The sequence below is a fragment of the Aedes aegypti genome, chromosome 2 (assembly GCF_002204515.2).
Source record: "Aedes aegypti strain LVP_AGWG chromosome 2, AaegL5.0 Primary Assembly, whole genome shotgun sequence".
Classification (NCBI taxonomy): domain Eukaryota; kingdom Metazoa; phylum Arthropoda; class Insecta; order Diptera; family Culicidae; genus Aedes; species Aedes aegypti.
Window position 1 is genome coordinate 29,331,857 of NC_035108.1, and position 12,430 is coordinate 29,344,286.

The following is a 12,430-nucleotide window of genomic DNA, read 5'->3' on the forward strand; positions in this document are numbered from 1 at the left end:
AACAGAAAAGTAAACACCTATCTCGATGCGTGGGAAATTTCTTGCAAGAAATGCTCAAGAAAAGCATTTTTCTTCGATCGCAGTACGCAGTTGAAAAGAAATGTCAATTCAAATGGAGCTTACTGTAGAAAATTTCTTGACCATTCCTTTCAGCAGAAATGTTTACTTTTCTTGAGCTGAACAGCATACTTAGCTTAAGCCTGATTTGCTGCTGAACGGGAATCGCTAAAGAAATATCTCGCCGATTCCTTGCAGAAATTTTCTACAGCGACTCCCATTTGAACTGACATCTCTTTTCAACTGCGTACTGCGATAAGAAAAAAGTGCTTTCTTGAACGATTCCTTGCAGGAATTTCCCATGTATCAAGATAGGCCAATAAATTACTTGTCAGCAGCGAATCAGGCTTCAAGATGGTAGGACATGTAAAAATAAGTTACCTCGCCAGCTGATCTAGATTCCTCTAAAACATTACAATGTTATCATGGTGCTGCAATAGGGCGATATTCAAAACTGAAAAGGCAATAGATGGCTCTTTTTCAGTGGTAGTATAAACGAAGTCCTGAAGCAAAGAAAGCACCACGGAAGATTAACTAAACACAAAAAGTTATGTATTCACTTTACACTTGATTTCTAATCACTACTTTTTTGATCCAGTTTCCTAATTACAAGCAATTTACGATTTTCATTATTTTCCATACGTTTTGACAGTTATTCGACTACCATTCTTCCATGCGCTTGTGTTGAAAGTTTGAGAAATTTGAGAATCCAGCGTAGCGTGATTACCCGTAACGCGGGTAGATCACCTTTTCGTGGTGCGTTACGGGGTAAGATCTACGAATTTGAACCCTAGTCTCATCTTGTTTGTCGGGCTAGAGTAATATGTTTTGGTAATTCAAGGCTTCGCGGTACAAAGAACTGTACAGAAATCGATGCTTTATTACCTATCAATGGAAACCCAAAAAACATTTGCCTATTTTATAATCATTTATTAAGCAATTTTTCACAACTACATACTGAATAGTTGCTTTATTATATTACTTTGCAGCTGCTAGGCACACATTGTTCAAGCAAATCTGGCGAAATTATTAAGCTTCTTATCATTTAGTGACTGTAATCATATATTGTAATGATGTTTATTCAGGTTTCACTTAGCTTAATAAGGATTGATGATTTAACAACGCTAGTTTAACAAACTACATTATTGCAGTTTAATTCAGCATCATGTTTAACAACATTTTAATTATTTCCAAGTGAAGCCTTTGTTCAGGCGTTGTTCACACAAATTTGGAAAAGTTATAAAGCGTATCGTTGTAAATTGACTTTATTCTACAACTTCAAAATCGCTTTATAAGCATTCATCTCAGCTTTTATTCAACTGCCACAAAATTGATTGAAAACAAATAAATGACTAAAAATAGCTAACCTGTATACATCAAATGCAGTGTATACCTTTACCATGAATTCTCGAAAACTTATTCATACAGACTCAAGTCAAAAGAGTATACAAACTTACTTTATCGATCCTACGTATTAGGCAGGTGGAATTCTACACGTACCGCTCTGTACCAACTCAATTTTTCACTTTTAGAACGTTTAATTTCCGAATTTACAAAACGACGAAAGTGAGATTTTCAACTTTCGCAACCTATCCACTACTTTCGCCGCCCCGCTGTATGGAGAGACAAAGTGACTTAACCACGAATCAAAACAAAACACTACTTGAGCCTATTTTACACTGGTAGAAAAACGTCGAAAGTAACTGAATGAAACGGCTTATCATTTTCTTATAATTATTTTTTAGGGAAATAATAGAAACTACCTAGTTTTTTTAACGTGAGCTGAGTGTATGCAAAATTTGAGCGAAGTACACGGCAAAAAAATGTTAAAAAGGTGATTCATTTTAAAACAGTTTTAGAAGATAGATTGTGATTTTTCCTAATTAATTTTCTCAAAACCGTATAAAAGTTACTTACGTCGATTTGAAAAAGTAATCGAGAATTGATAACCACACTTTTAATAATTACCTGAATACTGGATTCAAACTCGAGACCTTCCCATCGTCAGCGGTATACCTTGCCATCTGCGCCATCCTTGAATTCATATATCAGCCTTCCAGTGCCCAATATAAACCTCTTGTAGCTGATTATTGATCATGCTTGAGCTTCTATTCAACAATAACTAATCAACACGTGCTATGCTGATCAACAACTGAATAAGCGCATTACTTCTGCTGCTGTTCAGTACTGATGCGAGTTGAACTCAGAGGGCTATTTATAGCGCACAGTGAGAAAATTTATTTCAATGCTGGTCAAAAATAAAGTTTATTCACAAAGTAAAAACAGTCTGAAATGATTAATCGAATTTCATAATAAGTTTTAACTTGTTAAAACTTTAATTGAATTGTTCATCTAACTATACTAAAATTCATTTATTAAATGTATAATATTTCTACTAGGTAAATATTTTAATTAATTGTCGCACTTTTTCCATCTATTAAACATTATACAAATATAAAATATATTTCAATCAATAATCCTATGTCAGAAGACTGATTCAAAATATTTTCTAAACATGTTTGAATATTGTATTGAGAAAGCATCAGTTATTATTGTATCCAACATGTTTTTATATATTAGTAAGTTAGTGACGAATTCGCCAAGGGTGAACTAATAATATTAGTAAGTTGAACATTGCAATACATTAGGAATACAACGCACTTTTTAGATATTATGTCCATTTTTCAAAAATTTGGCTATGGTGTGACCTATTTTGTAAGGCTTCTTTGTTGCTGAACAATGTGTTTAGTAATCGTTATTTTGGACTTCTTTGGATGACCTGCTCGGATGTTATATCTATGTTGTATTAGGATTTTATAAAATACCTATTCAGCTTTTAATCATATTCATGTTAAACATGGAAACAGCTGAAGTGCGAAGCAACCAAAACGTTAGTTCGTCTCCTGTACATCTGTTTACACTATTATATTTGTTTGGTGGAATATTGGCTCTTTAATAGAATGAAAAATGACTTGTTCAACTCATTAGTAAAACAATCTTGACAAGTCGGCAGAGATTCTTTGGAGAAGTTTAATAAGTGTTGATTCTACTATTATTCATTCCAATGAAAAATGTTGAACATTGACTTAAATTTGGATCTAAATACCATCTTCTCAGCTCTTTGTAGGGCATTTTTTCAGCTGTCACCATTATTCAACAATAATTAACTATGTATGTTTATTTGTGACACTGGACTGTAAGTTGGGTAACCACTTTCATGTAACTATTGTTAAATTATTATTTATACTTCGATCATCATTAAAAATGTTATGATTAGTAACTTTTTCCGATATCAATAACGTCGCAGATTATGATCACTACATTTGGAAAAAATAAATTTTGAACTTTTAATCCAATGTGATTCGAACTTTACCCTCGTTGATCCATTACGTCGTCATTACGTCCATTACGTTAATTCATCCATCGCATACTTGTCTTGGATTTGATTTGAAAAACATTTGAAACATTTGAAAATAACATAAAAAGACATAATACATTTTGCTTGAATAAGAGCATACTCATATACTGTTATTCACATTGTTTATAAGTTTTACTAATCATGCTGGTCAACATTTTAAGTATAAGACACTGAAACTTTTGTACGATTTGTTGTTAATCAAATGTTCAATATTCTACTAAAATGATGGCTACAACCTATAGAAGCTTTTAAACAGTCAATTGTTAAACTTCTTATGTGTTGTAGAACAAAAGCTACTATATTTGCATTTTTGGAGGTTTATCCAGCTCTTATTCAAAACACAAACTGCAAGTGGAACTAAAAACTAAACTAAAAATTTGTTCAGCAATGGTTGCTGCTATGCAGCTTGTATTAAGCACGTAAGTATCTTAAAAGCTACCAATTGTTCCTTGGGAATGGAGTAGGGGGACTGGGGGTAGTTTGCCCACGTTAAGGAAAACAGTGATTTTAGATGTGAAAAACGTTGTTTTATGCTCTTATTTAATTATGGTCGGATAGACAAACATGTTTTCTACCAAATAGTAGAAACAGCTATCCATTTTAACTTTTCTGGGGTTTATTAAGTAATTTTTGAAAAATGCTTGCTTAACTGCATATGTATTGTTTTGCGGGGTAAAACGCCCCGCTTGAGTTCGGCGTTAGCCATGCTGTAAACGAACGCACACAATCATGCTTATATATGAGTTGCATACATCCGGGCGTTTGTTCAGATGTTATTGTTCAATAATAGTATACATGCTGATGCGAAAAATGTACATTTGTAAGGTTCCAATTTTTGCGTAACTTCAACATGCCATTACGTTTGGTAGAATTTGAATTCAAACGGCTGTTTTGGTGTTATGAAATAGGGGTGGGCGTTTTGCCCCCAGAGTTGATTAAAGTTTAGGTCCTTCAATAAGCTTTTTGAGGGGAAATTTAACATATGTTTTGCACGTAATACAAACTATGACAGTGCACAAGTTGGGTCTCGGCAGTAGTTTCAGAAATTTGGTTGTTTATCGACCTAAAAAATGACATTGAAAATCGCACAAAATTGCAACGAAAACAGCGAAAAACGTTTTTATACGATTTTATTGATTTGGTTGAGAAAACCACATAAAAACATATTAGGAAAAGCATTTCTATCAATTTTCTATGATCTAGGGTGAAAAAAAGCATTCTAAAACACATCGTTCGGCCAAATCGATGGTGGCGCGTTTTGCCCCCTATGGGCATATTACCCCCAGTTCCCCTACCGTGTACGCACCAAACTTTGCGCAGTTAAGAAATTATCATCCTATTTTTGCTTCAAATAAGGCTAAAATATATATTTTTTTATTCAAACTTCTGTCAACAATAGGCTTTTAACCCTTCAGTAGAACACATGATTTAAAAAGAATAAAAATAATTCATTAAAAAATAAAAAAAAAATGCAAAAGGCGGTACAATACCTTGTGCCTAACATTGCGCTCAAAATCTGAATTGTTCCTAACTCGGGGAGGGGGTCGAAAATTTCCAAATTTAGCGTTACGTAATAAATGGACGCTGCCTTATGCTTATTTATTTTTTGTACGTTGCTTTATATAATGTATTCTCTAGTTTTGTTTTTAACTCTAAAACTGTTAAACTGTAACTGTTTCTCGTTTATTTTATTTTATTCCATCTCTTTGAAAAACTATCGGAATTCGACGTTCGTATCCACTGCTGATGGTCGTAAACGATTCAATTTCGCACAGTTTGGAAGTTAAAAAAAATCTTCACTGTTGTACATGTCGTCAGCTGGAAGTGGAGGATTTCCAGATGAACTTGTCGAGTCTTTAGCAGTGATGTGCTTAAAAGAAGCGCAGGCGAGCTATACTCGAGAGTATAGCTATATATAGAGTACTTTCCATTAGTATTTCAAGTTGCAGGTTGCTTAAAAGCTGTCCCTTAATGGACGAACCCTTACTTTCGACTGAAGCTTCATCGTATTTAGCGATTCATTATTGTTTATTGCCATACGTACCGGATATTCTCCTCCTGCGTCAATACAACAGTGGGTTTTCCCTGGTTTTCCGAGATTTTTCGATGCACACCTTGCCTTAAGCTTTATAGAAAAGGTACTTTCAGGAATACTACATGTAGCCGCTGCCTTATGGATTGAGTGACCATTCCTGGTAAGATCGACAGCTTTGTCATTTGCAAGGACGTAATGTATTTACGTGCCATTTCGAATTGTTAGAAGTGCGAAAAAATTAAGACCCTCATGTAAACTATGGGTCCTAACATTGCGCATCGCATTTTTGTAATTGTAATTGTAATTGTAATTGCTCAATCCACACCCTGGCAGACAATTATCCGCCCATCTAGACACGGGCTGGGTGAGGACCTACCAAGCCTCCCCCGTTAACATGTCCTATACCGTTTAGCACACCGGGATCTTCCACAAGCAGGCGCCGGAATTAAAGCGGTCCCACAAGCTTCAGATACATTAAATAGATATAGTCCCTCTGGCACTAAACCGAATAGCGGCCTTCATATCATCACTAGCACTGCCTATCCCGCACGCCAAACAAAATGCCGGAAGTAGCGTGCCGTGTAGAACATCCGATGTTCTACACAGCACATCACCTCCGACACCATGCTCAATGTACAGCAAAGACATCGCTAATAAAAAGCGGAATGCGTCATTCGATTCAGTGCCAGAGGGACTATAAATGTAACGAAGAGGAAATGAAAAGATAGTAGAGATGGTTTGGTTGTTGGATTGCTGAAACGAGAAGAAATAAAGTCATTACGTTAAAACGTGGTTTTTATAGTTGAATAAATGTATCGATAGTTTCTCATCTGTTTCTTTTCCGTGTCGTAGTTGCGTCGATTCTATTCACCTCGAGTTTTGTCGTCTCCGCTCGAGCAATGAGGACCGCGATGAAATGAAAATATAAAAATTTGACCATTAGTGTTTATCTATTATTTAATGTGGTTCTCATTTGCTTTTAAATACCTAAGTAACATGTGAACTCTGCCTCTATCAGAAAATTCTAATGAATCATATTTTATTCTCCTGCACTTTCCCTAACACAAAGTATTCCTATTTAGTAAGAAATTTACAGGTGCAAAAGCGCAAATAAAAGTGTGGGACCTCATCGAATCATGTTGATGTCCTCAGAGCACTCATTCTTCGATTTGCGAAAAATGAGTCCGCTGAAAACACCGACCCGACTCGACGCAATCGCGCACCTCTACCAACGCCTCCGCACATGTAAAAACTTCTGCGATAAACCTGTGGTGTGAAAGAAATGCGCAATATTATTTTAATTTCAATCCTAACTGCATGACCCGTAGGCTCTATGCGTATGATTGTTCATTATTTTAGCTAAATATACCAGTTATTCCTGTACATCAGAAGAAAAGAAAAACGATTAAGAATATCTTGCAGCGTAAAGTTTAAGTAATCAAATATTAATCCTTTATTCGAACCTAATTTCAATATACATTGGGTTATGCTATGCTTCGCGTGTGATACGAACAATTAGATTTATCAATATAATGCATTAGCATCCAAACAAATACCCTAGAAAATTTTCTTATTGTCCGACAAACATTTCAAAACAATTACGAACTGCAAAAATTCAACGGTAACTTTACTCAACAAAGCTTTCATTCGAACACCCTTAAAATACACAGTCATCAGTAGACCATGCACTATAATATCCTCCTAATATAACGCAGAGCTAAAAATCCTCTCTTGCGTTACCCAATCTGAACAAGAAAACATTTTCAAATACTTCCCATAATTTGTGCACGGCAAAACAGATTCCACTTTCTACGTAATGTAACCTAGTATGAACAGCTGCCCAACTCTCCAGACCTGCGCCCTCCAAGATCCAAGGTGCTGCTGCCTTACGTTCAAAATTTCTTTCCTCAAAGTCTGTCTATCAATTCCGAACTCTATTGCATACTACCATACCAATCAGACCCTATTCCTGACAAGACACAGAGTCATAACCCCAATGTGATGGATTTACCCAGTAAATCCACAACCTTGTCCTAACCCCTCTTACGTTTCGCTATCCTCGAAAGTCACCCATATTGATGCTTGGCAAAAAAATATCAGTATTCAATCCACAAATCCCAAATTACACCACATTACGTTGGTCCGTTTGGCGTCGCCGGTGGATACCTGTTCTGACATTCGTTTCTTTTAAACTCCATTTCAACCATGTCCCTCCACTTTATCAATACGAATGTTGACGAATCACGATAATCTGAAGATCGTGACCAGAACGGAGGTAGGATAAATCACTAGGGACCAACTACCACCAACATTGCGCATCGCATTTTTCAAATAAAAATTCAAAATTAATGGAATTACTAGAATCCTACCCTTTTTTGCAAATACATCGCAAATATACTTCGCACAACACAGATTTGTTCAGAAAAATGTTGATTTTTGGCAGAGCCACTCCTTAGTGCTTGTGCTAAGACGGTATAAAAGTTGACGTTCATACGTGTGTCGATAAGGTTTTTTGTTTATTTACTAACATTAACAAGGGTTTCTTTGTAAACAAATTTATGTCAAATACTTATTTCACATAAACGAACATGTTGCTGACACAGAATTGTTGAAAAAATCAATGATTAATTATCATTTTGTCATGCTTCTTAAAAATGCGCAAAGTTTGGAGCTGCGCAAAGTTAGGTGCGTACACGGTAATGCGACATGCACTATACACTAAGGATACGGGTAATGCCACAATGGATCTATGCACGGGTTCACTAATTTGACGTTTTAGCGGTGCCGAGTTATTTATGTGACCATGGAAACCAATGAATTTGGCACCGCTCAAACGTCAAATTAGTGAACTCGTGCATTGGTTCATAGATCTAGATTTGTGAAATGTTATTAAATCAATATGATTCCAGCACTTTCCTAAAGTAACATTGCAATGCATTGGTAGCTTAATAATAGGTTATTCAGTTGTTTTATGCTCTAATAAGCTGAAAATGACTTGTTTAGCAAGAATGTTTGTTGGGTCGTTTAGGCTTTCCCACTTTGAATTAAATTCAATTGCAGTAATCCTAGTTTAACATTTATCGGTTATATGCATAAATTGCAGCCGTGATATCATTTTACTTGGAAAAGATTAATGAACAACAATAGCACTTATGAAGTAAGAGAAAAATAAAAGCGCAACACGTTTCAGAGGACGTTTCACATCAATAAAAGTCTTATATTGTTCGATATCATACCATTCCTATATTGTAACTTAAATAAGAGAGAATTTTTCAGACCACCGGTTGGTCTCTTGTAGGGTCCAGCTGTTGCTCTACGACGGGATTCAGTTGTTGCTCTGCGATGGGGTTCAGTTGTTGCTCTATGGAGGGATCCACTGGAGGTTCTATTGAGGAAAGTAAAGACGGATCCATTGGTGCTGCCGGGACATTCGGTTCTAGGGGACCAGGAGCAGCCGCTTCCGCCGCTTTCATTTTCTGCTCCGCCCATTCGAGTGGATGTGCTTTCTTCATGTGGGAGTAGTAGCTGGCGTTTGAATTTGTCGATGCCGAACATATCTTACAGGCGTATAGTGCTTCTCCGGTGTGGGTTGCACGATGTTCCTACGAATAGAAAAAAAAATGAACGAATTATTTCCTACAACTAAGCAGTTTTACCAATCTTACCTTCAAAGCCAGAGGTCTCTTGAATCTCTTGCCGCAGAACTCGCATTCGTACTTTTGTTCGACGTGTACGAACCGTTTATGGCGAGCTAGCGCTCTCGAGTGCAAGTAGTTTTGATTACAAATGTCACAGATATGTGGTTTACCCACTTCGCTATGTAACTGCATGTGTCTGGTCAAAGCACGCTTTCCCAATAACCAGTTCCTGCAAATTGAACACTGGAGCTTGGTCTTATCACCGAGACCCATGTGTACCTTTTCAATGTGTTGCTTCAGATTGCTGCGAGCACTTGGTCCAGCGAATGCTTTGCCACACCGATCGCAAACTCTGATGGTATGTTCGTTTTTGTGCACAACCTTCAGATGTTCTTTCAGTTCCTGTGAGTTCGCGAACTCTTGATTACACTGCTTACAAAGAATCTTCTTATGATTCGCAATGTGCGTTCGCAGAAGAGTCTCTTTTGCGAAGAACCGATTGCATTGTTCGCATTTAAACGGCTTCTCCTCAGCGCTACCGTGTACATTTTCTATGTGATCATTCAGATACCTCTTTCCTTTGAAAGTCTTATCGCAACGTTCACAGCGATATAAATCAGGGTTCTTATGAACCAAGATGTGATCTATCAATGCCCACTTTCTTGCTAACTTCTTTTCGCAACACTTGATATAAGCAGGTATTCCGTGCTCTTTACGGAAGTGTTTTCTCAAAGACTCAAAATCTTCTGCCTTTTGTTTGCACATGTCACACTCCATCGCATAGAATTCTTGAATGCGAATGTCCTCTTGAGCCAATTCTTCTTTACTTTTCAGTGCGATGTCTTTCTTTCTTCTCCTTCTTTTAGGACGTTCCACTTCTCCTTCTTCTTGTTCTTCTTCTTCGTCGCCCGTTTCATCCTTTTCTTTCTTTATTTTCGGCTCCCTTATTTTTCGCGGTTTTCTAGCTTTTTTCGTTTCGGGTTGATAGTCATCATCATCATAGTCAAAGTCGGTATCATCTTTGTCGTCCAGCGGTGAACCACTTCTTTGGGAAGACTCTCTATTTTTGGCCCGAGTTTCGCGAGTTGAGACAACAGATTCCTCTTTCTTACGGACATCGTTGCGTTTTTTACCGGTTGGTTCTACCTTTACTTCAACCATAGTTACCAGCGGTTCAGCGAAAACATCGTCATTATCCCAACCGTCGAGATCTGCATCAACGACTTCGTCATCATTGGTGGACAGGTTAGCGAGGGCAGCGAAGGATTCGTCCCGGTCAAAGTCTAGCTTTTCGGTTTTGATAACATGCTGCTGAATGGTCGACAGTTTAAGCCGAGCGGCGGCGGCTAGCGTATCCTGATTGCATCGAACACGCTCGGAATATTGATGAAATTCGGAGACGATAGTCAAACAACTACTGCAAATAGTCGATGAAAAGCCAGGTTGAGGATCGATCTGGAATCAAAAGACGGTCGAAAGTTGTTACATTTCGTCTTCGTCAAGGCTCTCAGTACCTACTATAATCTGAACAGAGGTAACCTATACGTCATTTTAGTGTTCTTATGAGATATTTGTCTATGATTACGATAAGAATTTCCCTGCTGTACCTATATGGCAAGCGCACTAATGAATAGATTCTTGACAGGAATGAAAAATTAGGAATGATTATTCAAATATTGATCTTTAGTGTAAAGCTTGTGATGGTCATAGTTAACAGTAGTACAGTGAAACCTCCATTAGTCGATGTTTCATGACTCGATATCGACTACAAAGCAAAGCCATGCTGAAGGCGTCTGGGCTCGATCTCCGGTCGGTCTAGGATCTTTTCGTAATGGAAATTTCCATGACCTCCCCTCGGCATAGAATATCATCGTACCTGCCACACGATATGAGAATGCAAGAATGGCAACTTTGGCAAAGGCTGAGAAGCAGGCTCTGTCCCAGTGAGATTGTAATTCCAAGAAGTAAAATAAGAAGAAGAACGAGCTATTCCCCAGAAAACTACCCATATACATACTTCAAAGTTATACAAAAATCTATGGGTTATGAGGAAGGTCTACGTGAACTGATGGGTTTTGAATTCGAAACTTGTAACCTTCTGAGTATTTGATCACCAAGTGACTCGGTAGCTTAGTTAGTAAGGCAATCGTCTAGCAAGAGAAGAATGACCCTCGGGTTAAAGTCCCCATCACCAAACAACAACTCGTCTAGCATACAGGAGTGGTGGGTTCGAATCCCACCGAAGCACGTGGATTATTTTTTTATAATGTCACTCATAATTTATCCACCTTTAATGAGTTAATTAATTTAAAAACTATGCGGAAATTTCTCAACCATTTCTTTCGAAGAAATATTTACTCAAGCGGAACAGCATACTTAGCTTAAAGGGGCATCTACAGTAAAGAACCACTAGGGTACCCGGGTACCGTCGTGATTCACTTTGACATAAGAGTTTTTTCTTGGTCAAATCGTCTAAAACATTGCAGTGAGAAGCTCTTCGGTACGTTGCACAGTGTAGTCAAATTTGAGCGCGATACCCCCATGACCACCCCCGCCGAAGTGAATCAAAAGTGCCAACAAAAGGATCCGATTCCCTACCTAATTTACAATCACATTACAGTTATTGCTTGTGATCAATGTGTTCATGGTTCTATCGAAATAAATAAGCCAAGCTTACCGCGAACCGGAACACCTCGTTTATTTGCTTCTTCAAGTCTGGTTGATCTATCGTCCACTTGGATTCGTTCAGTGCTTCCAGGCACAGACGGCATTCCACCTTTGATGTGCCGTCCATATTTTATCGCCTTCACCTGCCACCGTTGGTGAGGGGCGGTCTGAAAAGATTAAAAATGCACAAAAACACACTTTTTGACACAAAATTCCGCAATAATATTTGGAAATTTAAAATTTTTGTGATCTCAAACTTGAGCAAAATGAAAACAAGTTTTTTTTCTCATGAATGACGCTCCCGTTCGGGTTTGACATTTGTGGATAAGACCATCTCCATCTGGTTAATGTCATTTCGATTGATTTTCATTTCACATTTGTAAAGGGCGTAGTTCCACATTTGCTTGATGTAAATATGAGTTTTGTTCTTCCGATACACGCAGCGAACTGGGCTATCGAAATTCATACATTTTGCCTTATGAAAGATGGAACGATTATCGCAATACGAACGCTTTATGTATCTTTTTAGCACCACTCCACACCAAGGCGGCGATAGGCGCGGGGTATACGCACGAGCCTACACGGAGAAATATTTTTACCTATTTTCTGAGTTTA

General features: G+C 37.6%; 1 protein-coding gene across 1 annotated transcript; it reads right to left on the bottom strand.

Moving 5' to 3' along the window:
- Nucleotides 1-8,702: 8,702 nt before the first annotated feature.
- Nucleotides 8,703-12,131, bottom strand: LOC5578175 (transcription factor grauzone). Its single transcript, XM_001663696.2, has 3 exons — nt 11,826-12,131; nt 9,176-10,603; nt 8,703-9,112 (listed from the first exon to the last, which is right to left on the bottom strand). The coding sequence occupies exons 1-3, from the start codon at nt 11,940-11,942 to the stop codon at nt 8,783-8,785; spliced, it is 1,875 nt and encodes a 624-aa protein (XP_001663746.1). The 5' UTR covers nt 11,943-12,131; the 3' UTR covers nt 8,703-8,782.
- Between the last annotated feature and the right edge of the window lie 299 nt (nt 12,132-12,430).